At 38.0% G+C, this 23,171-nt stretch overlaps 1 protein-coding gene across 1 annotated transcript; it reads right to left on the minus strand.

The window, feature by feature from the left end:
- Nucleotides 1–5,116: 5,116 nt before the first annotated feature.
- On the minus strand, nt 5,117–23,057 carry LOC127756687 (protein LAX PANICLE 2-like). Its single transcript, XM_052282050.1, has 4 exons — nt 22,287–23,057; nt 22,139–22,189; nt 21,732–21,804; nt 5,117–5,576 (listed from the first exon to the last, which is right to left on the minus strand). The coding sequence occupies exons 1-4, from the start codon at nt 22,934–22,936 to the stop codon at nt 5,412–5,414; spliced, it is 939 nt and encodes a 312-aa protein (XP_052138010.1). The 5' UTR covers nt 22,937–23,057; the 3' UTR covers nt 5,117–5,411.
- Between the last annotated feature and the right edge of the window lie 114 nt (nt 23,058–23,171).

Raw genomic sequence — 23,171 nt, forward strand, 5'->3', positions numbered from 1 at the left:
GCCTCGGTCTTTCGCAGAGGCCGAGAAACACGCGGCATGGCGTGCCGTGATGCAGTCGGAGATGGACGCGGTTCAGGAGAACCGCACCTGGGAGCTTGCTGACCTCCCTCGTGGTCACCGTGCGATTACCCTTAAGTGGGTGTTCAAGCTGAAGAGGGATGAAGCCGGAGCCATCGTCAAGCACAAGGCTTGCTTGGTGGCACGCGGTTTCGTGCAGCAGGAGGGGATCGACTACGACGATGCCTTCGCTCCCGTGGCACGGATGGAGTCTGTGCGACTCCTCCTTGCGCTGGCTGCTCAGGAAGGCTGGGGTGTCCATCACATGGATGTCAAGTCGGCGTTTCTGAACGGCGACTTGAAGGAGGAGGTCTACGTGCACCAGCCTCCGGGATTCGTGCTCCCCGGCAAGGAGGGCAAGGTGCTACGCCTGCACAAGGCCCTCTACGGCTTGCAGCAGGCACCGAGGGCGTGGAATGCCAAGTTGGATTCCACGCTCAAGGGGATGGGCTTCGAGCAAAGCCCACACGAGGCGGCCATCTACCGGCGGGGCAATGGAGGAAATGCCCTGCTGGTAGGTGTCTACGTCGACGACTTGGTGATCACCGGCACCAAGGATGCGGAGGTGGCGGCGTTCAAGGAGGAGATGAAGGCCACCTTCCAGATGAGTGATCTGGGGCCTCTCTCCTTCTACCTGGGGATCGAAGTGCACCAGGACGACTCCGGGATCACGCTTCGACAGACCGCCTACGCCAAGCGCGTCGTTGAGCTAGCTGGGCTCACCGATTGCAACCCAGCTCTCACTCCGATGGAGGAGAGACTGAAGCTGAGCCGCGATAGCACGACGGAGGAGGTGGATGCTACACAGTACCGGCGCCTTGTGGGGAGTCTTCGCTACCTCACCCACACACGGCCGGACTTGGCCTTCTCCGTCGGCTACGTCAGTCGGTTCATGCAGCGACCGACGACGGAGCACCAGCAGGCTGTGAAGAGGATCATCCGCTACGTTGCGGGGACTCTCGACCACGGTCTCTACTACCCGAGGTGTCCTGGCAAGGCACACTTCGTCGGGTACAGCGACAGCGACCACGCCGGCGACATCGACACCAGCAAGAGCACGAGCGGGATTCTCTTCTTCCTCGGCGAGTGCCTCGTTAGCTGGCAGTCGATCAAGCAGCAGGTGGTGGCCCTGTCCAGCTGCGAGGCCGAGTACATGGCGGCATCCGCCGCTTCGACCCAGGCGCTCTGGCTTGCTCGACTGCTTGGTGATCTCCTCGGCAGAGACATTGGAGCGGTAGAGCTCAGGGTGGACAGCAAGTCCGCTCTGGCCCTGGCAAAGAACCCCGTTTTTCACGAACGGAGCAAGCACATCCGGGTGAGGTACCACTTCATCCGAAGCTACTTGGAGGAAGGGAGCATCAAGGCGAGCTACATCAACACCAAGGACCAGCTTGCGGACTTGCTCACCAAGCCTCTTGGGAGGATCAAGTTCCTCGAGCTCTGCTCCAGGATTGGGATGGCCCAACTTCCCCACAAGACGACGCACAAGACTTAGGGGGAGAATGATGGATAAGTCTTTGTGGTCCTTGTTTGTGATTCTTTCTTTTGCTTTTGGGTAGTTTCACCTTTTCACCTTTTCAGGACAGCATCTACTCCTTTAGCATATTTTCAGTTGCTAGGACAGCTGCGGTTAGTAGGACAGCAGCGGTTAGCATCTCCTTTATGCCCCCCTTTATGCTTTATTCAGTTGGGATGCCCTCTAGGAAATTCGAATTTTAGACTAGAAGAGTGCAGCAATAAGCTTGCAGCCAGCTATGGCTATATATATGTATCCAACCTTCCTCGGGAAGGTATGGCTTTGTGTTTGTGAATGAGAGAAAACCAGAAAATTGCCCCATCTCTTGTGCCATCCTCTTCTCAATGAGAGTAACCATTGAGGTTCTAACACTAACTAGCAAGTTGGTACCAATTCACACCGTCTACACATTTGTCCCTCCTCATGGGCTTTAGTGAGATCATCTAATCTGGGCTGGGATGTCACATGGATGGATGCAAGGGTGTATAGGTGAAATGGAAAATGATAGAGATGGAAGTTTCTGCCAATTCTATTTCCTAGGGTATTATGGTGGGAACTTTAGATAGCACCAGCTACTCAGGGTAATGGACAATTTCTTTCGCACCCTGGCCTATATATTGGTCAGTGTGTGCACTAACTAGCAAGTTGGTACCAATTCACACCCTCAACACATTTGTCCCTCCTCATGGGCTTTAATGAGATCATCTAATCTGGGCTGGGATGTCACATGGATGGATGCAATGCAAGGGTGTATAGGTGAAATGGAAAATGACACAGATGGAAGTTTCTGCCAATTCTGTTTCCTAGGGTAATATGGTGGGAACTTTAGATAGCACCAGTTACTCAGGGGACATTATAGGGATGCTCAGAAGGGGATCCTAAATGTCTGTGCTCTATATGGCAATATAGAGGCCTGCTTGGCTGTACTTTACAATGCTATCTGCGGCTGCGACACAGCCGTGCCAAGGAGCAGTTGGTTGCGAGTAGGGCTGTAAAGTGCAGCCAGATAGGCGATTTTATGATGAATCTCAAGTGATTCTGGGACCAAATATAGCATACCCTTGTACAAAACTGTAAAAATAATGGTATTTCTCTAGGTTCTCATTTTTTTTGGTTGGAATGGGATCAACGGCAGCATCCTGGATGGTATCAATATTTTGTTAGAAGATTTTTTCTTGTACAAGATTGAGGGTTGCTCCCTGAAGGCCATTCACTGTTCTTAGTCATTTTTGAAGGCCTACAGAAACCAGGACTGTTTGATGCTCAATATTCCAATGTTTGTTTGAACGTGCAGTCTACTTTAGATGCAGTTTGTGCACCATATGAAGGTCCAATCGAATAACAACAGATAAAGGCATGAATATTTGATGAAACAGAAATATTTGCATGCAGAAAAGAAAAACATTTTCTTTGAGATATGGCATGTAGAATTTTGGATGGGCCTTCTCCTGATATGATGAAGGGAGTTATGCACTTCAACTTTCTCTTGACATGTGCAAAGGGGGAGTGCCATGCAAATGTTGATTTATGAACTATTTTACTACTTAGATGTCGTCACATGCCCCTAGCATTATATAGACATTTTAATATACTATTATTAATTCAATTAGCTTCTGACTTATTTATTTTGTTCATGACACTAGTTGTGGCTTATATGAAAAGACAGTGGCAAAAGTGGATTGATAGTTTAACCTTATGGGGCCACCTTATTTTAGTATGTTAATGAATCATTGGAAGTCAGTTCAACGTGTGATGCTTGAGGAAGTTTTCTAGTAAATGGGAACACCATATTATTACTGAAGGGCATATCATTGCGCCTATATTGTGCTATACTTGTGTGAGTGGATTCAGGTGGTGGGCTTAAAGTGCTATGAAATCATTAGTTCATTACAGCCCCTTGTAAAATCATTTTCTTTTCTCAGTACACATGAACATGTTCTTTCTGGGATACTGGGTGTGCACTAGTGTCAGACCCACCACTTTTATGTTATCTTAATTTACCTGGGAAGTTCTCTTTAGTTTTTATTATCATCATAATTGTGAATATAATAACCAAGCAATCAACATAAACTAACCATTTCATCCTTCTTTTCAGATCTGAAGTTGCATAGTATATACTTGCATTACTGAATTGGCTCTGTCATTTCCTTCACTTTCAAGATGGCACGAGCCATGCAGATATGCTGTCAAACCAATCTGCTTTTTTTGTTCTATGATATTCTTACGGTATTAATGTTTTTTTTATTCCTGTAGTGAAAGCCACTTGGATGGAAGTATCTTGCTGGTACTACCAAGTTACTTTTAGCTGGTACTAGCCAATCAATTAAAATTTCATTTTTTTTATCAGTTATTTCATCCTTTTCTTTTCATCAACTGTCGGTGAGGACTATAGCAGGTGCTTCTCACTAGTATTGGTGCTTTGTCTTCTGTTAAATGGGACCTACCCCCACCTGCCTCAACTTTGTCTTACTCATTCCTAGCATGCTACATCAAAGGTTCTTAACTATGTTTACTACAGTCAGTAAGTACTATGTCATAGTATATCCTTGCATCCTCTGTCGGTGAGACCTCTGTATTGGAGTTGTGTCTGCTGGCTAACACTACTTTATTTCAAACGATGTTTATGTTCCAACGTATGTTGGCTGCAATATAATGCTCCATTTACTTGTTTATTGGGAAAAAAAAACCATATTACCCCCAAAATATTAGCACTTAACCCCTTAAATATTTTTTGATTCATTTGACGCTTTGAATTTCTAAAAAAGACTCACTTTGCTCCCTGATAGAATTTTTTTTTAATTTATCCTGACAGAAAACATGTTTTAAGTGAAAATTTTGATTGTGCCATATATAATAAACCTGTATAAAGATAAACAGAAAAAAAAGAGAAATATCATTAGAGGGTAAAGTGAGTCCATTTTAGTAGTTTATGGGTAGAGTAAACCGAAAAATAATTTGCAAGGCTAAATATTCAGGCAAAATATTTGAAGGGAGTAATTGGGGTTCTTCCTTATTTATTAGAAAAGGTTTAATTTTGCGGGTCTCCATCCATTAATTAACTTTTTCATTGTTACATTTTGTTTATTATATTTTGACCTGTCTGTAGCTGTCATAGATACTCTGATCTATGCTTGGTTATGCACTTATGCTTGCTTGTATTCCTCTCGTTTGTATCTTGACTTGTGAGTAATCGTTTGCACTTCCTTGTCTTTGATGCTGACTTCGTACTGCCCATTTGCACTCTCTTTCATTGATCCTGACATGCTACCTGAACACTAGGATGCTGCTTCATGGCACTTCCATTGTGCTACATTGCGACATCATTAGGTCATCGTCTGCATTTTTTTTAAATCTTTTGTACCAAAAGTTTCTTTCTGTTACAGATACAAAAAGTCCTGAGCATTGTAGTAAGGCTGGATCTTATACCTTTCTTTTCTCCCTTCTCAGGTGCAAAAATTCTATTAACAGATTAATAAATGGACATATGAGATTCTGGACTTGCTGCACTTCCATATATTTGGAAAAAGGTAAGAGGAATTGCATACGGAAGCAATGTGATTGTAACAAAAATAATATATTGGAGTTAAATAAATATGAAAGAATTATTTCTCAGGGTTTTTGAAGTACACTTACATTTGGGTGTTACCTATAATCTAGTATCCTTGGGTGTAATGCTATTCTTTCTCATTGAATTGTGTGGTGAGGATTAGATGTTAGGGGAGGGAAAAAAAGGGGGGGGGGGGGGGGGGGGGGATCAGTGCCTGTGTGGGCTGTGAAAACTAATTACAATGTGAAAATTTGCTGTGTCTGTCTGTCGGTGTCCTGTTCTCTCCAGGTGCTAGCTCCTGCCGTAATTCAACGTCATGACCTGGTTTGTGCTCAGCGAGCCGGGGGCCGGCAAAACCGCTGCAGCCTCTGCCGGCGGGGTGCGCCAGATGGTGTCGCGGACGTGTTGCAGTGTCATCTCCAGAGGAAGGCGCTGCCCTCGACAGGTAATCTCTAACTGCACATAAATCCACATATATATCAATGCACTTGTACTGTGAACTCTGTTGCCACTGCTACCACTCTTGACTGTACAACCAGTAATAACATATTATCAAGAAAAAGACTGAAATGTGTACTCTGCTAAATTTCTAGTTTGAAATAGTTTTTTGTTTTTCCATGTCAAGGGAAAATAAATGTTGATGGTTCTTGGTGATCTGGGCTATCAAATTTTTCATTGAATGAATTACTGGCAATGATTATTGAAATAATATCACAGCTCAATATATCCACAGTTTGGAACAAGTAATTCACTGTTATATCATGGTTTGTTCCGCTCAGACATCAGAGCAATAGGAAAAGTAAGAGCCTAATTTTTATATGTATACATATAATTTGGGAACCAGGAATATTTTGGCAACTTATTTCCTTCAAGTTTTACAAACATCTCAATGTGGACGATATCCTTTACTGATTCATGGATATAGCCATTAGCCAGACAGAGAGTCAAGGGCAGAGGAGAGGGAAAAGAGGAAAAAAAATATAGGAGCTAATGAGTGGGGCACACTTGTATTAAGCTTAGTTTGTTGTATTCTTAGACTATATATATAATGTCTTCGTTTTACCGTTAATTTAATAGTTTTGTGTAAACTATTTTGTTGGTGCAGTTCAATGCATCTGGACCCAGAGCAATACAGGGTTGATTATCCGAATCCAGTAAGGAATCCTTCAGGTCCTGAATTCCTAACACTCCAGTTAATTCATTTTATTATACTAATAACAAAGTTCACACACGCAATGCACGAAAGGGCTTCTTTGTTTACTTTGAGGTTGGAGGATTGAAAAGGCCCAAAAGGGAAGTGCAAATATATAACGCAGAAATCAAGAGATGGGTTAGTAGTAGTGCCCAGGAAGGGCACTGTCGATCTCGATTGAGATGTTTGTTAGGAGGCCGGAACCCATCCACCTAATCCTAGCTGTTTATACTACAATATCTTTGGCAAATGATGCTGCCTTGTCGCCTAGTAGACGTGTCTCTTACAAAAGGGCATGTAGCCTAGTGGTTACAGTGGCCTGAGTAGTACCCTAAAGTCCTAAGTTCAAATCTTCTATGGAGCGAATTTTAGATTGGGTTGTTTCTGGGGCTAAGTTCCCTATTTCAATGGCCGTATATATCCGGTTGGATATAGAGCGAATTTTAGATTGGGTTGTTTCCGGGGCTAAGTTCCATATCCTTATCTAAAAAAAATAAAAAAAAAAGACGTCACTCGCCCTGAAACTGGTTTCAAACTTTCAATCAAACGTTTTAGGAGGGAACCAGTAAAGATGGCTTAGCTGCACGCTTAGGAGCCATGAATTTCACACGATTCTTGTGCCTTTCTAAGGCCACTTTAATTCTTATGTTAATACAGTGAAGGTGCCCCCAATTTCTACAAGTTATTTTACGATTCTTGAAGAGATCAATAAACACAATTAAGTTTCAATTCGACGTATTTTTGGTAAATCTAGGAAGTTGCCAAAAATATAGCAACTTATAGGGTTCAAAATTTGTTACAGCATATAACGACTTTTACTTTCTTATCTCGATCGGTCATACCTCTGCTCTATTTAATTTCATTTACTTTGATATTATATATCGTGTAAAATTTCAGAAAGATGAGTACCATTTTAGGACAGGGCCTCTTCACCGACAACCCTGTGCAAGTTGTGAGTTGCGTGTCACTGGACCGGTGACAGATATGGTACAGTATTATGGGCCACATTTTCTGGGGAAACAAACAAAGAGGCGCAAAACACCTATGTTTAGGAAAGATGGGAAGTACTAGTGCCTGGAGTAGATACTTGTCTCTCTCTCTCGGGCTCTCATTGTACATGTCCCTATCATTGTGATAAATAAATACTTATTTGTAAATTTATTTTTCTATTAGTATAATATCTAATAGAATTAAACACATCTTTAAACAATTAAAACAACTCATCTAGTAGTGCTCTTTAGAAATTTTTTTTTCTAAAACCCGATATGTACTCTTCTTGTTCTCTGCAATATTCCTTGATATTCATGGTATCTTAATTAAGTTAGGTTTATAAAAAAAACTAGATAAAAATCCATAAGCAGGCGTGACACAATAGAACCATATTTATGTACTATATACACACGCATAATAATCATCTTACAAAAATACTTTGGCGACTAAAAAATATAGTTTAATTTACAAATGGGAGTATTTCACAGCAATGTATTCCGTTTTATTTTTAGAACACTTCAAATAACAATTAATTTGCTACAATTATATATATGTAGCCTCTCTTACCTTTTCGAATTGAATTAGGTAAAGTGCATTGCAGCAGTACCACACCTACATGCACGTATATATAAGTCATCGAGAGTGATCACCAGGTATAAGAACGTTAGGGCACCATTCAAGGTGGAACCAATAATAGATACTACTACTATATATCTCATCAGCTATAATAATGATGATGAGCTAAACTAATAAAGTGAGGTTAGTACACAATTATAAATGCATGCAGAGTTGGCATGCATGCAGAAAGGTATTTGTAGTGGTGGACCAATACATGTATATGTACATATAAACATGCTATGGTTAAATGGAAGCCGCCACGCACTAATTAAAATCGTTCATGATCGATCACAACTCAACTACTAGCCTTGTATATTTTACAGACATACTTTTCAGATATGCATGTTCAATGGCATGGAATCAAAGATTTTGAAAGTTTACCCTCGTTAATCAATTCAACGAACATGTAAAAAAAACTATATCTTTAGAGGACTGTTCTCACAATTATATACTGAATTATACACACTTTTAGTGTAAAGCCTTCAGATAGCTGAATTGATATGTTTGTTTTTTTTTAAAAAAAAACTGAAATTATGCTTGCTAATATATATACCACGAAAAAACTAATCGCTCTTGGGGGAAAAAAAGGAAAATTGTAGATGAGCTCGCTACGTACAGGACTGTTTAGTTACTTTAATTTAAGGCCGATAACATGACTTCGAAACGAGAAAATGAAGTAGGATTCTACAGAAAAGAGATACATGAACGCGCACATTATATGATTAACGCTATGTCCGTTTTTAAATATAAGGATTTTTATAGTTTATTTAGAGATTAAGAATGAAGGGAAGAAAACAGTATATGATGCCCCGCTATATTAAAATAAACTCAATCTATTGTGTACAAATTAAGCTTCAGAAAAATTTTTTTGGCTAGTTTATGAGACAACAATAGTACATACTCCCTCTGTTTCATAATATAAGACTTTCTAGTATTGTCCACATTCATATAAATGTTAATAAATCTAGACACATAGATATATTAGATTTATTAAAATCTATATGAATTTAGGCAACGCTAGAAAGTATTACGTATTACTTCCTCCGTTTCACAATGTAAGTCATTCTAGTATTTTCCACATTCATATTGATGTTAATGAATCTAGAAATATATATATATATATATATATATATATATATATATATATATATATATATATATATATATTCATTAACATCAATATGAATGTGAGAAATGCTAAAAATGACTTATATTGTGAAACGGAGGGAGTACATTGCAAAACGGAGGAAGTAAAACATACGGTTAATAGTTAGGGACCCTAAAAAAGTATATTAGGGTTAGTTAATTATACAGTCATATTTGGAAAGGGTGCTTGTGAGATAATTTGCAAGCAATGGAGCAACTAAAGAATTGAGTGGCACTAGAAGCTGGCCGGTTTGTGTGATGTTCTAGCTAGCGGCTAACAGCGTGCAGGGTGCACACAACCTGTAATTAAGATATTCAAGTCCTAGACATATTTATGCATACTTAGAAAGCAATTGTGTATTTGCAATTTTGCACTCACATATATAGCTAGATATTTGATGTCTCCAATAATTTTAATTGCGTGAGTGTGATGTATATCGAGCTAGTACATGCATCATATATTCTCTTAATTAAGAGAAGATATTTAAAAAATAGTTAAAGAATTGCTGACATTTAATTCATAAGAAGCTATATAACTAATTATTAATTACACCATTTACAGCTCATAGGACTGTCAGTAAAAACTCGCAAAATGACAAGAAACCAAAAGGCACTACAGATTAATTAAGAAAATAATTAGATGCATATAAACTTCATTTTACTCCAAAATATCCAATAGTATAAATCCTTATAAATTACAGGTGTTAATTAGTACTTTTTCTAAACACAATTGTTAGTTGTTCAATCATCTCTCTATATATATATCTAGCAAGCTAATATAATACCCCTACATATACTCCCTCCATACTCATAAAGTAAGTCGTTTAGGACAATGTTTAAGTTAAATCTTAGGAATATAAATTATTAATAACTCTTAAGTTGATGAATTTGAAAATGTAAAAATTATATGTATAGATTTGTCTTGAAAAATACTTTCATAATAGTATACATATATCACTTTTCAATAAATATTTTTATAAAAATAAGAAGTCAAAGTTGTGTTTTGAAAACCGTATCGCTGTCCTAAACGATTTTCTTTATGAGTATGGGGGGAGTACCAGCTAATTGAATTAATTGATTAATTTCCTACAGGGTCGCTGCCCCATGCACAGTGTCACCAATGAGGGAGGCTGCTGTGTCGGTGGGGAATATACAAGTACAACAACGATCTCTCATCTCATCATTTCGCTCCCTACGTAATTAAGGCAGAATGCGACACAGCGACGCTACTTCTTCGCTAACACACTCTTAGTCGATCGTATAGTATCAAAATAATACTAATATATAGGGACCATATATAATTAGTTGTATATATATGGTACTAATTTCTTCGTCAAGCTATAATATAGCTGGTTGCGATTGGTGAACAGCGAATCGCGGCGTACTGTAGCATGATGTGTGAGGAGGACCAGCTAGCTAGCTATATATAGCTAGCACGTCCAAGGATATGTCAAATTTGATGGCAAATAAATGATGATCACAAATTATTTGAAACGTAGAAAAAAATGCATAATATTCTGATTCCCTAATTAATTAACTGAAATTGAGTTGGTTCCATACGATACTATGTTATTTTTACTAAACAGTACTAAATAATTAAAGTAATACGACAAGAAAGAAAAAATGATCCTTAATTTTGGAAATTCATAAGACATTTCAATTTTACAGTAAAACTAAAAATAATCATGCCACGAGCTAGTCATATATAGACAAGAGGCAGCCAAGTAACATGCAAGTATTTATAATTAACAAGGGCAGTTAGAGAATACTATCTTTTTTTTTATTTTCCCTCACTTTTAAGCAGCAGGTATTCCATATACGTACGTACAAGATACTTAAGATAATTTTGAAACAAAATAATTAATACACAAATTTTGTTATAGAGCGTTACAGACACAATATTTTCAGGGAATTAGTGAACCCTATATGTAACAATTATATATATTGTACTCCCTCCATAAAAAAAAACCAACCTAGGACTTCAATGGGACACAATCTAGTACAACGAATCTGGACAGATCCTAGATTGGGGTTTTTTTTGGACGGAGGGAGTAGAGGTTAAATTATTCTAGTCAATGGCCTGTACTTTGTGGGGCCTTTGGATCTTTTATAGTGAGGTTATATTGGTGTGTACTCTATAATGTAATATAACCTTATCTGGCAACCCATTAGCAGGAATAGCATGAACATCCTTGATACTACTAATATTCTCTGTGAAAACCCTTATTAATTAATCAAGTTTGTAATGTGCTCATCTTTGAAATGTAGGAATATTTCACATGAAATTTTCAGGAATACAACAAAATTTGGTTCATTTGGAAACTTGTGTCAACATGTTTCAAAAAATCATGTTGGGCTACTACGTGGATCGCTTTTGCATATACGCCCGCATCGAGCTTGAGAAGTCAATAGATTTGCGAGCTTATAATTTGTCCAAGGCTTGATCTTTGTTTAAATATTATTCAGAAGTCGAGATTATTTTTTTGACAGCCCTATAGCTAACAAAAACACTCACAATAAACTGATTAGAATAAAATGTCGTGGTGGTTGGTATACTTGGTAACCATTCATCACCTGTCGATTGCTACTGCTGAGGCTTTCGAGCATGGAGAATTCAGTGTACGATCGACGACCAAGTGATTTTCAAACTCAAAGATCGACCTAACCTAGCTGGATCAAGGACAAGTTGGTGAATTAGACGTTAATTAGTTGCTCTCAAATATATATGGTCGATCGAGATAGTCACAATAAATTAAGGACCTCGATCCCATTGGCTACACCCCGTTTACCCTATCTAGCTACATCTTTAATTGCTACTATGTACTATTCTCCTATACGGTTTTAAAATGGATTGTTTTCAATAATTTTTCAGTTGAATTCTCAAATAAATGTATTAATTATGCACCAAATTGGATTTTTTTTTACTTGTAGAAATCCAATTAGGTCTAATGGACCAACAATTTCCTGACATGTCAAATTAAGTTTGCTGCTCTCCGTCGTAAAGAATTCATTTCTGGCTATGCACCTGATCGAACAATTACTTCGTCTAAGTGCATAGCTACAAATATGGTCTTTTAATTTAGGGACTGAGCAGATATACGTACACATTTCTTTACTTAGGTACCTTTAAATTAAGTTAATCCAAAATCAAAATCCTCGTTTGAATTTTGTGACTACCCATGGGCGTTGGTGATTAGCTAGACATGCAAGTAATATAATAGCTCGGAGGGAGAAACATATATCCATGAACATATAACAATTATATTAGTATATGCTAGTGCCTGTGATAGGGACTTCTCATGCTCTAGCTAGGACTAACTAATTAAACAGTGTTTAAAAAATACCTGTTCAAATTCGAAAGAACAATATCAAACGGCTAGCTAGGCTAGCTTGCAAATAATGCATCTATTTTTTGAAATAATTAAAGGGACATGCATGTGTCATAAATTAACCCTTTTTCCTTAATTGTGATCTCGTTCGATCTTAATTATTTGTGCTTAATTTGTCGTATGTGTTTGTGCGTTTTATATTCTTTGAAGTCAAAACACCTTGAATTAACTCATATTTAATCATCTCGACCGGGGGAGAAAACTATATTTAGTGGTTACTCCTTACAACTAGCTAGGTACTGTACGAGACTTCCTAATATTATAGTACTAGATTAATTAATTAATTAAGAATAAGAGAACATGTACTCCCTCCATACTCGAAAAGAAGTTGTTTAGAACAGCGATATTGTCTCCAAAACACAATTTTGATTTCTTATTTCTATAAAAATATTTATTGAAAAGTGATATAAGTATGTTTTTATGAAAGTATTTTTCAAGACAAATCTATACGTATAATTTTTACATTTTTAAACTCAACAACTTGAGAGTTATTTATGATTTATATTCTCAAGGTTTGGCTTAAACATTGTCTTAAACGACTTACTTATATATAAGTATGGAGGGAGTATGATCCGGTGATGATCGATGATGCACGTACTCGATCAGTAAGTAATTAATCCCACTACAATAATGGAGTAGCCACCACCGAATTTCGGGCATTTTGTTCATCTCTTTAAAGGTGTGTTTAGTTCCAAAGTTTTTTTTTCAAACTTCCAACTTTTCATCACATCAAACCTTTCATACATACAACATTTCAGTCACATCGTCTTCAATTTCAACCAAATTTTAAACTTTGGGCCAATCTAAGGGGGTGTTTGGGAGAGAGGGGCTAAACTCAAAAACATACTCCCTCCGTCCAAAAAAAAGGCAAACCCTGGATTTCTGTGTCCAACTTTGACTGTCCGTCTTATATGAATTTTTTTTATAATTCATATTTTCATTGTTGTTAGATGATAAAACATGATTAATATTTTATATGCGACTTATCTTTTTAATTTTTTTCATAATTCTTTCAAATAAGACGGACGGTCAAATGTTGGGCACGGAAACCAGGGTTTGTCTTTTTTTTTTTTGACGGTGGGAGTAAGTCCCTAAGGGAGAGACTTATGTTTTTGAGTTTAGCCCCTCTCTCCCAAACACCCCCTAAGAGCAGGTACAATAGCAGGCTATTAGCCAGCTGTAAACATATTTTAATGAAATAAAAGATAAGAGAGATGAACAGCGGGCTACAGATCTGTAGCCAGCTGCAGCACGGACTCCAAGACACAATGCGTGTATGACAGGTAGAACCATATATTAATAGTATAGTAAGCAACTATTGTATGAATTGGCTATTAGATTGGCTATAGATGAATTGGAATTAGCAGTGGGCTATACTATTAAACTTGCTCTAAACACAGCCTAAAAGTAAAGCTAGCTTAGCTAGGCTGTACTACCACGCACGCACGCATGCACGATTCCAAAAGCGTTAGTTAACGTGTGCATCAACCCGTAAAAAAAGGAACATATAGCTATAGATTAATGATAGTAACAATTAATTAATATATATAACTGGTACTACTGTTAATTAGTACACTGGTACTACTGTTAATAGTACTATTAGTTAGTTGACCCTACAAACACAAACTATATATGTACCGGCCCCATGATGATTAATTGTCAGCGTGTGTTAATTAATCTGGCAAGAGCATGATATAAAGAATTACCACTGTAATTGCCTTAGCTTAAGTACCATTATATATATTTCTTTTCAGCAGACATGCATGGCGATAACTACGACATGCATCGTCATCGCCATGGCACGTTGCACAACTTGCTTGCATGCATGCATAAGCTATAGCTATTGTATATGCAACGATGGAGAGAGGTAATATGCACTGCTTAGAGCAAGTTCAATGGTATAGCCAACTACTATCTCCAAATCATTTATAGCCAATGTAATAGCTAATTCGTACAATAGTCGCTTAGTATACTTTTAATATCTGGTCCTACCTGTCATACACACATTACGTCTTGGAGTCCATGCTGTAGCTGGCTACAAATCTGTAGCCCGTTGCTCTTCTCTCTCTTTCTTTATCTTTTTAAAATATATTTATTGCTGGCTTATAGCCTGCTATTGTACCTGCTCTTATTGCTGCTGCTGCTGTTTTTTTTTTCTAAGGAGGGTTAATTTATTTTTCTCGGTCGGTCTTTACATCTAACCGGATATATAGAGCAGGGTTTGGCGCTGCTGCTGCTGGTGTGTATATATTGTGCGTTAGGTCTGACGTCCATTCACCCGTGAAAGCTCCAACATATATGGCTGATCATGACTTACGTACGCGGGCGTCACGCAGCTCGATCGATCTGTCCCTCGACTCACGCACGCGTGCGCGCACTCACTTAATTTTAATCTGGTTTTATTTAGTTTGGTATAGATTCAGGTCTCAAATCTACGTTGGGTTTGAAGTTTGCAAGTGGTTTCAAAAATTATGTTTCATCTGGAATAGGAACAAAATGATTCATACCTAAATTATCAATGTAATCATATATCCAGATCTAGAAATACTCAGCTAAAAATAAAATCTTGGATCTAGATATGTGCCAAATAAGCCTTAATTTCCATATATTTATATACCTATACTCCCTTTAAAATTTATCTAGCATTTGGTGCTTAATTACTATTAGTGTATATAAATACTGTACTTGGATATATTAGGATTTTTTTTTTGAAAACTATATTTTGTTAGTAACATAGTTTTTAGAGAAAATATATCATGAACAATTTCTATATTACACAAGGTGGTCAAAGTGGCTTATCGAAAACTTGTTGCTAGAAAAATCCCTTGGCAATGGTCTTTTTGTTGCTAGAAAAATCCCTTGGCAATGGTCTCCTGACTGGTTGCAATGTGTAATTGAACCTCCCTTCTTTTAATATATTGACGTGTAATGCTTTTTGCGCTTTCGAAAAAGAAAATGTATGTTCTAATCAGGAGAACGTTAGGCTCTAGTCGTGATCGATCTGGGCAGTGGCATGGTACGTAGGGAGCTAGTGCAGTGATAGTTGACAGCTCAAAGTGGCTAATAAAGCTATGACGTCCACTTCGTAGTGTGTGGCCTGTTGTGTGTGGCTTACTGGTTTAACTTACAACAGCGTACCAACGTTTGACCTTGATTACGCCAAGTGATCACTAGGTTTGTGTCAAGTTAATTCACAATTATTGGATATTCCTTCGATCGTCAACCGTGTATTCAAGATGAAATTATCGATCTCAATAAAAACGTATGCATGACCTTGTCTTTTCACTTTTCCTCTTGCTGTTTGGGGCCCGATTTCCTCCTAGTTAGCCCAGTGTGTTGTAGTTGTAAAAATCTTTTCTTTTGCTAATATATCAACGTGTAAAACTTTTACGTGTTTGTACAAGAAAAAATATAATCTAACTTTTCTTTTGCGAGGACAGTTAAACTTAATTTACAGCTGATAGGTTATACACCTTCAGTAAAATAATATGATTATATAAAAAAATCATAAACATAGTTATTTTAGTTTCTGGAATAAATAATTATCTGTTTAATTTTTATGTCCCACATAATACGAATCTTTTTATGTAAAATTATGAACTAATATATCCTATATGTTTTTTTGCTAAAATTTTGTAAGTTTCATATTTCATAAAAAATAATAAACTAAAGGTTTTCGATGGCAGGTAATTAAGTTTATTGAGTGCATGTGCTTAGACCAAAGAAAATCAAGTTTTGGGTACAATTACATAAAATTAAATTGGAGATGAAGGGCCTTGAGCTTATTGAGGTGTTGAATAAAGTTATAAGCAACCTTCCAATTTTAATATACGCCTTGAACTTTTAGATTAGGGTCGAAATGTTTTTAATACCGATAACTCACTTAAAGCGTACGTGATGAGCTAGCGGTATTATTAACATGGCTAATTGCACCTTTTACAATGTCTATCAATATATAATATAAATCATCCAACGTCTTCTTTTATAATTACACGAAAGACGCATACATACACCGCCCCTAGCACACATATCCTCCAATGTCCCTTAATTTTCCATACTTTGCTTTCTTTGTAGTTTGAATTTTCCTCCTCTTAAATATTAGAGTACACCATCTCATTAACTCGTTAAGTTTTGAGAAAAAAAAAGAGATATATACTACCTTCGTTTTTAGTAGATGACACTGTAGACTTTTAGGCACACGTTTGACCATTCGTTTTATTCAAAATTTTATGTAATTACAATTTATTTTATTGTAAGTTGTTTTATTACTAAAAGTACTTTAAGTATAATTTATATCCTATGCTTTTGCATAAATTTTTTTTTGAATAGAACGAATGGTCAAACATGTATTCAAAAGTCAATGGTGTTATTTATTAAAAACGGAGGGAGTATATATGAATGCGTGCTTGTTAACTCGCTACAAAAATGCCTAAGCTTGTGTAAATGAATGTACAGAATATGAATAATCCTTCAAAAGCCAAGGTCAGTGTGTCTAACTAAAGGAAAGCAGGAAAGAAGGAAAGGAGACAAGAAAAAAAAAAGATGAGAGATGGCAAAGATGAATGGGCCACCTACTAGAAGATGTCCAAACATAAAACAAAGGGTCTCTGTACATGCATGGCTCAACTACCACTCTAGATAGATCAATATATGCATAGAGCATTTTGAAAGTGTGTGTGATTAATTAGCAACGCAGGATAACGACTGAACAATAAAACAATCAATACAATTTAGTAGAAAGTAGTATTTTGACATTTTTATGATACATTTTTAATGTGTAAGCATGCACAGCTAAAACAAAACAAAAATGACGTGTCCCTTTCATGAAAAATAATGATGTTTTGTGTAGCCTTTATTCTAGAGGCTAACTAGATAGCTAGGGAGGAGTGCTGTTAATAAATCAGAAAAAAATACGTTATTATATTGAAAAGATCGTTACAGAATTCATTTCCTTATTATCCCAAGTTCCATATATCAGCTTAGCCAAAACCTGAATTTAATGCACAAGGGTATATTGGTAGTTAAGGTGAACGCAAGTTAAGAAATCAATGAGGAAGACCTATCAGGGAAATTTTGACAAGTTTATTTTGAATCTATATAAAAGTCGATATAGCTTTACCGGTGGGGACTCAGTTTTGTAAATACTCTAATAAAAAAATCGAAAGGTTGATTTTATTGGAAAAGTCTATATATTTAACTCTTATGTACTATGACTACGTGTCACATCTTTTGATTCTGCTGTAACCGATAGTATCTTGTATGAGAGACCTGTTATAAGTACGTACATCTAGATTTTCTATAATTTCTATCTAGTTAATTAAATTGACCGGTTAAGATATTGTTTTTAAGAGTTCTATAAGAAAATTTTAGTATGTAGCAGTGCTCGATTTTATTTTATGTACAATTTTTTCGGTGCACCACATGACAGCCTTTATATTGCAACTGTTATTCATGGTTTTCTTCCGGTGGTGATCACAGATATATCTGTAAGTTCTTTTTTGTCATCCACTCATTTTGAAGTTTGTGTCAGAAAAGATCCAGCTGTTGGAATTGATGTATAAAATTTTCAATTAATAGGAATAAGCATATAGGTCTACTACAACATATTTATTAAGATTACAATAAGGTAGTACGTGTGTGGCCAGTGTGTATTTTGGGCTCCACGACTAAAAGATGTACTATGAATTGATCTGTGTGCGAAAGAAAAAAAATGTATATAGCATTTATAATTGTGTTTAAATATTTAATAAATTAATAGATTTCAGGATTTCAGAAGTATTATTGCACTACATCCTTTTTTTGTCCTATACACTAATTAAAAAACGCAATTAATGTCTGTACAATAAAAGGTGTATGTATCAAGAAGAAAAAGGTAGTAGTACAATGTAGGGCTAAGGAATCATTAACTCTATTTGGATTTGGAATCAGATAGCACTTGCTGTAAAGATTCGTCAAGCGCTATCATAATGGCCCAATTGAACTATATTTATATAACTTACTGTAGACACGTGAGTTAATTTACACAAAATACTCCTATATATAATGGTTTGTACGTCTTGCTATTAATTATCCAATTTTAAATACTTGGCCGAGTACTCGTAAAGTCAAGTCGACTTATCATTTTATTTTCTTTTTCAGGAGAGTTTCTTGTGCTATATATTCAATTTTGTCCATAGTACAATTGAAAAGGTAGTTAGTTTTCTGTTCCAGCAAAATACTTCTTTTTTTCTTTTTTGCGATCGAATCCCATGTCTTGTAAGTTGTATACGACATTTAATTAGTTTTTGTCCTTTTGCAATTGGCATCCAGTTGTTGTTTTTGTTGGAGTGATATGCGTAGGCTGCTTTGCAGTGTGTTCGATCCATCCATCTATCTCTCATGCAGCAACCACCCATTTGCATATGCAGCACCGACAATATTTGATCTACTCCAGTATGCAGTGAATAGTTTTGCAGCCTTTCAGCACATGATTTTTAAACTGGCAGGTCTCTCTTTTTGACCAAGTACCGAGTACTATGTTCTATATGTACACACCTAACTGGATACATCAATTTTGGAAAAACATGTAAAATGCTTATATATATTTTTTGGAATGGAGTTAGTATATGCGAGAAACAATATATCTATATGCCCGGTTCTTTTTCTTAACTCTAAACTTTAACTTTGTCTTTTTTGTTAACATACTTTTCAAACTATTATATGGTGCGTTTTTGACAAAAAAGTTTCTATGTAGAAGTAGTTTTAAAAATCAAATAAATCTATTTTTAATTTTATAATAGTTAATACTTAATTAATCACGTGCTAATGAGTTTTCTCGTTTCACGTGCGCAGAAAATATCTCTCAACGGGGCATAAGTGTACATATCCGTGTTTATAAAAAAAATCTATATATTTAATGGGATGGGATTTTCATTTACCACTGAATAAAATTATTTCTTAATATTAGGAAGTTGCTGTGCTAATTATATATATAGGGAATTTCTATACTAACTAATAGAAAAAAAAAGTGCTTTCATGCGCATGAGATCGATGTCGGTACTGTTATAGTAGCATGTATGCATGGCTAGCTACAACATTTGTTTTAGAAAATTCACCACTAACTATATAGCAAAAAACAAAAATAAATATGAACATATATAGATGAGATGAGATCAGATCAGATCAATGTTGCTACAGTTTGTGCATCTAGCTTAGATTGAAATCAGGTCCACCACACGGCCGGCTTGTCGCAACAAGGATCCAGAGGCCATTATGATGATCAGATCTCTTGATATCTCTGGCAGATATACATTTGTGCAATGTTGGCAATTAGCTACAAGCTAGCAAGCTAGTAGTACCATCTATCAAAGCTTCTCAGTCAGCTAGCTTATTGGGAAGGCATATATATGCCACAAACAAAAGCATACATTGTGGTATATAGGATGGTGCATGACTTTCATTGCATTAGGTGAGACTTGGCCTTTTTTGGGGACAGTAATATCTTCAAGTAAACTCAATACCCCTCACACACTTCCCATCGGTTTCTCGCAAATTATATATATAGGTACCACGCGTGCTCTTATCCCTATTCCGAATAAATTGTAGGTGTGTCTTCTTTTACATAGGTTATTTTTTTTAAAGAGAAGATAATTTTAACTTAATTTTATGCAATTACATGAGTTTAAATCTGATCTAAATTTTGAACTTGGGAAATTTATAGGCTATTTTCACCGAATCAGGTCAGTAAAAATGTATTATGCTTTTCATTGGTACCCCTAGCCGGCCAGCAGGATGAGGGGACATGACTATAGATATATACATATTTGGCAATTCTTTGGTAAGTTCATTTGAGGCAAAACAACTGTGGAAATGTTTTCAACTTGCCATCATGTATGGGCAATATATATATATGCTGAACCTTTTTTGGTGCCTTTCCCCAACACAGAAGCTCCCAACCACCATATATATAACCTTAAGACTGTAAAACAGTCAAAATATGGTAGAGACACAAGTCCATGCCCAAGACACAACTAATTAAGTAAGTGAGGTCACTAATTAATTAAGTAATGGAAACTAATTAAGAAATGGAACCTTAAGCAGCAACAAAATCACGCAGAGAGAGAGAGAGAGAGAGAGAGAAATAGAGAGAGAGAGAGAGAGAGAGAGAGAGACCCTTAATCATGGGGGGTCACCCATGATGTAACACTTGGACGGACACCCTTCACCTACACCAATTTGTCACAACAACAACAACAAAGACCTATTGGAATCCCGACATCCAAACTACTGTCCGTAGCTCTAAAGCTCCTTTCACCTACCAATATTTTTGCGCTCTCTCTGCAGCGATTATAATTGATCATCTACTTAAGCTAGCAACAAGCTCCAAGGTAATTAATTAATATAAAACACGCCACGAAATTTTCCAGATGCATGCACTATAACTATAGATTAGCTAGCTCTAGGCATGCAGTGTAATTAAGTGGCTGTTGACAATAGGTTAGTACAAGTAGCAAAACCACCCTTCTGGCCTGCCCTTATTTGTGGATGCCACTTGTCCTAGAAACTTGTTCTCTCTAGTCCATGCATTTTTCTCAGTTGAGTTAATATTGTTGCACTACTTTTCCTCTTGTTTTTTTTTCTAAAAAAATTACTGTATCTATCTGTATATGCTGATACCAGGAAGATATATTTATGTATATATATACAGGGGATAATATTTAATATTATGTGTATATAATGTATTTCTCACCGCAAAACAAATTGATGTGCTTCTCCCCACAAAACAAAATAATGTATTTCCCCCACACAAAAACCAAATTAATGTACTTCCATTATGGAACTTGGCAGCGACAGTCTCTCACAAGAACATGATGATGCATATTATTTTAGCCGTGTCGGGCCCGATCGATACCACGAAATTTTTGTATATTGCATATATACTTTTGCATATAGCTGTAGCAACTGAAAAACTTAATTTATATGTGTTAATATTTTCTTAGAATCTTGTTAATCCTTTTTATAGCTCAGTGGTTAAAATTGTTTGTTTCTACCAAGAGCCATGAGGCCCCCATGAGGCCATGACCCACAGTGGGGACTACTAAACTAACAAAGCTAATAACTCTAGTTAAGAAACTCTCAAAACCGCGACGAATCGAAAACAGTAAACCAACAGACATTGTTCCACACTCATTCAAAGAAAACAAACATGAAAAAAAAAACATAAAGACAAGGCAAAGGAGTGCAAAAATAAAATAAAATAAAATAAAATAAGCAGGGAGCTAGGTATGCATGACATACCTGTGAATCATCCTCAAGACTCAGTTTGTTAACCAGGTACCTCATCACTACTCTAACTGTCATCCTCCCATCTCTGTTAATTTGGCCACACCATGCACACACAACATGTGTGCACACATGCATGCACACACAAACACCCCCAAGTCAATGTGGCATCATCAAAAACATATACAAATATCCATCACCAACAAGACCAAAAACTATAAAATCAATCAATTAAAACTAATTTAATTACCCAAGAAGTTGATCAACAAATTAACAAGAAGATCATTAGCTTTTCTACTGCTCCCTCCGTCTCAAAATATAAGCATTTTTAGCTATCAATCCGGACAGCCAAAAGTTGTTATATTTTGGAACGGAGGTAGTAGCTACTAGAGAAGTAGAGATGCATGAGAAAAATTACTAACCTAACCCTCAAGAAACTCCGGGGAATCTGCGGCAATGGCGGCTCCCTCCTCCTGCAAACATGGATCAACGGCAACCGCATGAACTAACCACCCACATTGTCTCTAATCCATTCATGGAGATCATCGTCGTCGGCCATGGTGTACTCACTGGTTCTGCGCCGCCCGGAGCACGAACCACGTGCCGGCCTCGTGCGCCGGCGGCGGCGGCGCCGCCGCCACCACCGCCCCCACCGCCGACGCCGACGACGAAGGCCCTGGGCCTGGGTGGAGCACCGACAGCCGCAGCTCCGGTAGCTGCGGATCGGCCGCCGACGTTGATGGGCCTGCGGCCGCCTCATGGTGGGCGTCGGTTCTTGGCCGTTTCCGACGAGACGACGACGGCGAGCCCGGCGCCGACGGGCCGAGCCCGAGCTGCAGCGACAGGCCGGCGGCGTCGGTGCCGCCGCCGCCGCTGCTGCTACTTGTGCTGGGCTCCTGGTGGGCGACGTCGTCGCGAGGCGGCGGCGCCGTGATTAGCTCGGGTTGCTGATGCTGCGGCTGCTCCTGCGGCGGCGGCGGCGGCGGAGGGGCGGCGGCGGTGTCCTTGCTCTGGCGGTGGGGGTGCGAGGGGTCCTGTGCCATGGACCTCAGGAAACACCACGACGACGGCGGCGATGGCGGCGGCGGCGGCGGCGGGTGTTGGCTGCTATCGCTTCTTCTTCTTCCTCTTCTCGTACCGAAGACGGTGAGCTGGAGGCGGCGAACGTCGACGGCGGCCGGCCCATGGGCGTGGCGGTGCGGCCGGAGCAACGTCACCATCCTCTCATGCCTCCTCCCCTCTTGTGGCGTTGCGCCGCGCCGCGGCCGACACCACCATGGGATGGGAGGAGATCGATCGATCGACGAGAGGAGGAAGAAGAAGAAAAGGAGAAGAATGTTCAAAGGAGAAGAGTGGCTTTCATATATAGGTAGACAAGCTCATTTAATGCACACACTAATCACTTCTTCTAATCTCTCTCACTCTCAGTAATTAAGTGCTAATTAAGTGGTAATA

Source organism: Oryza glaberrima, chromosome 12, assembly GCF_000147395.1.
Source record: "Oryza glaberrima chromosome 12, OglaRS2, whole genome shotgun sequence".
Taxonomy (NCBI): Eukaryota; Viridiplantae; Streptophyta; class Magnoliopsida; order Poales; family Poaceae; genus Oryza; species Oryza glaberrima.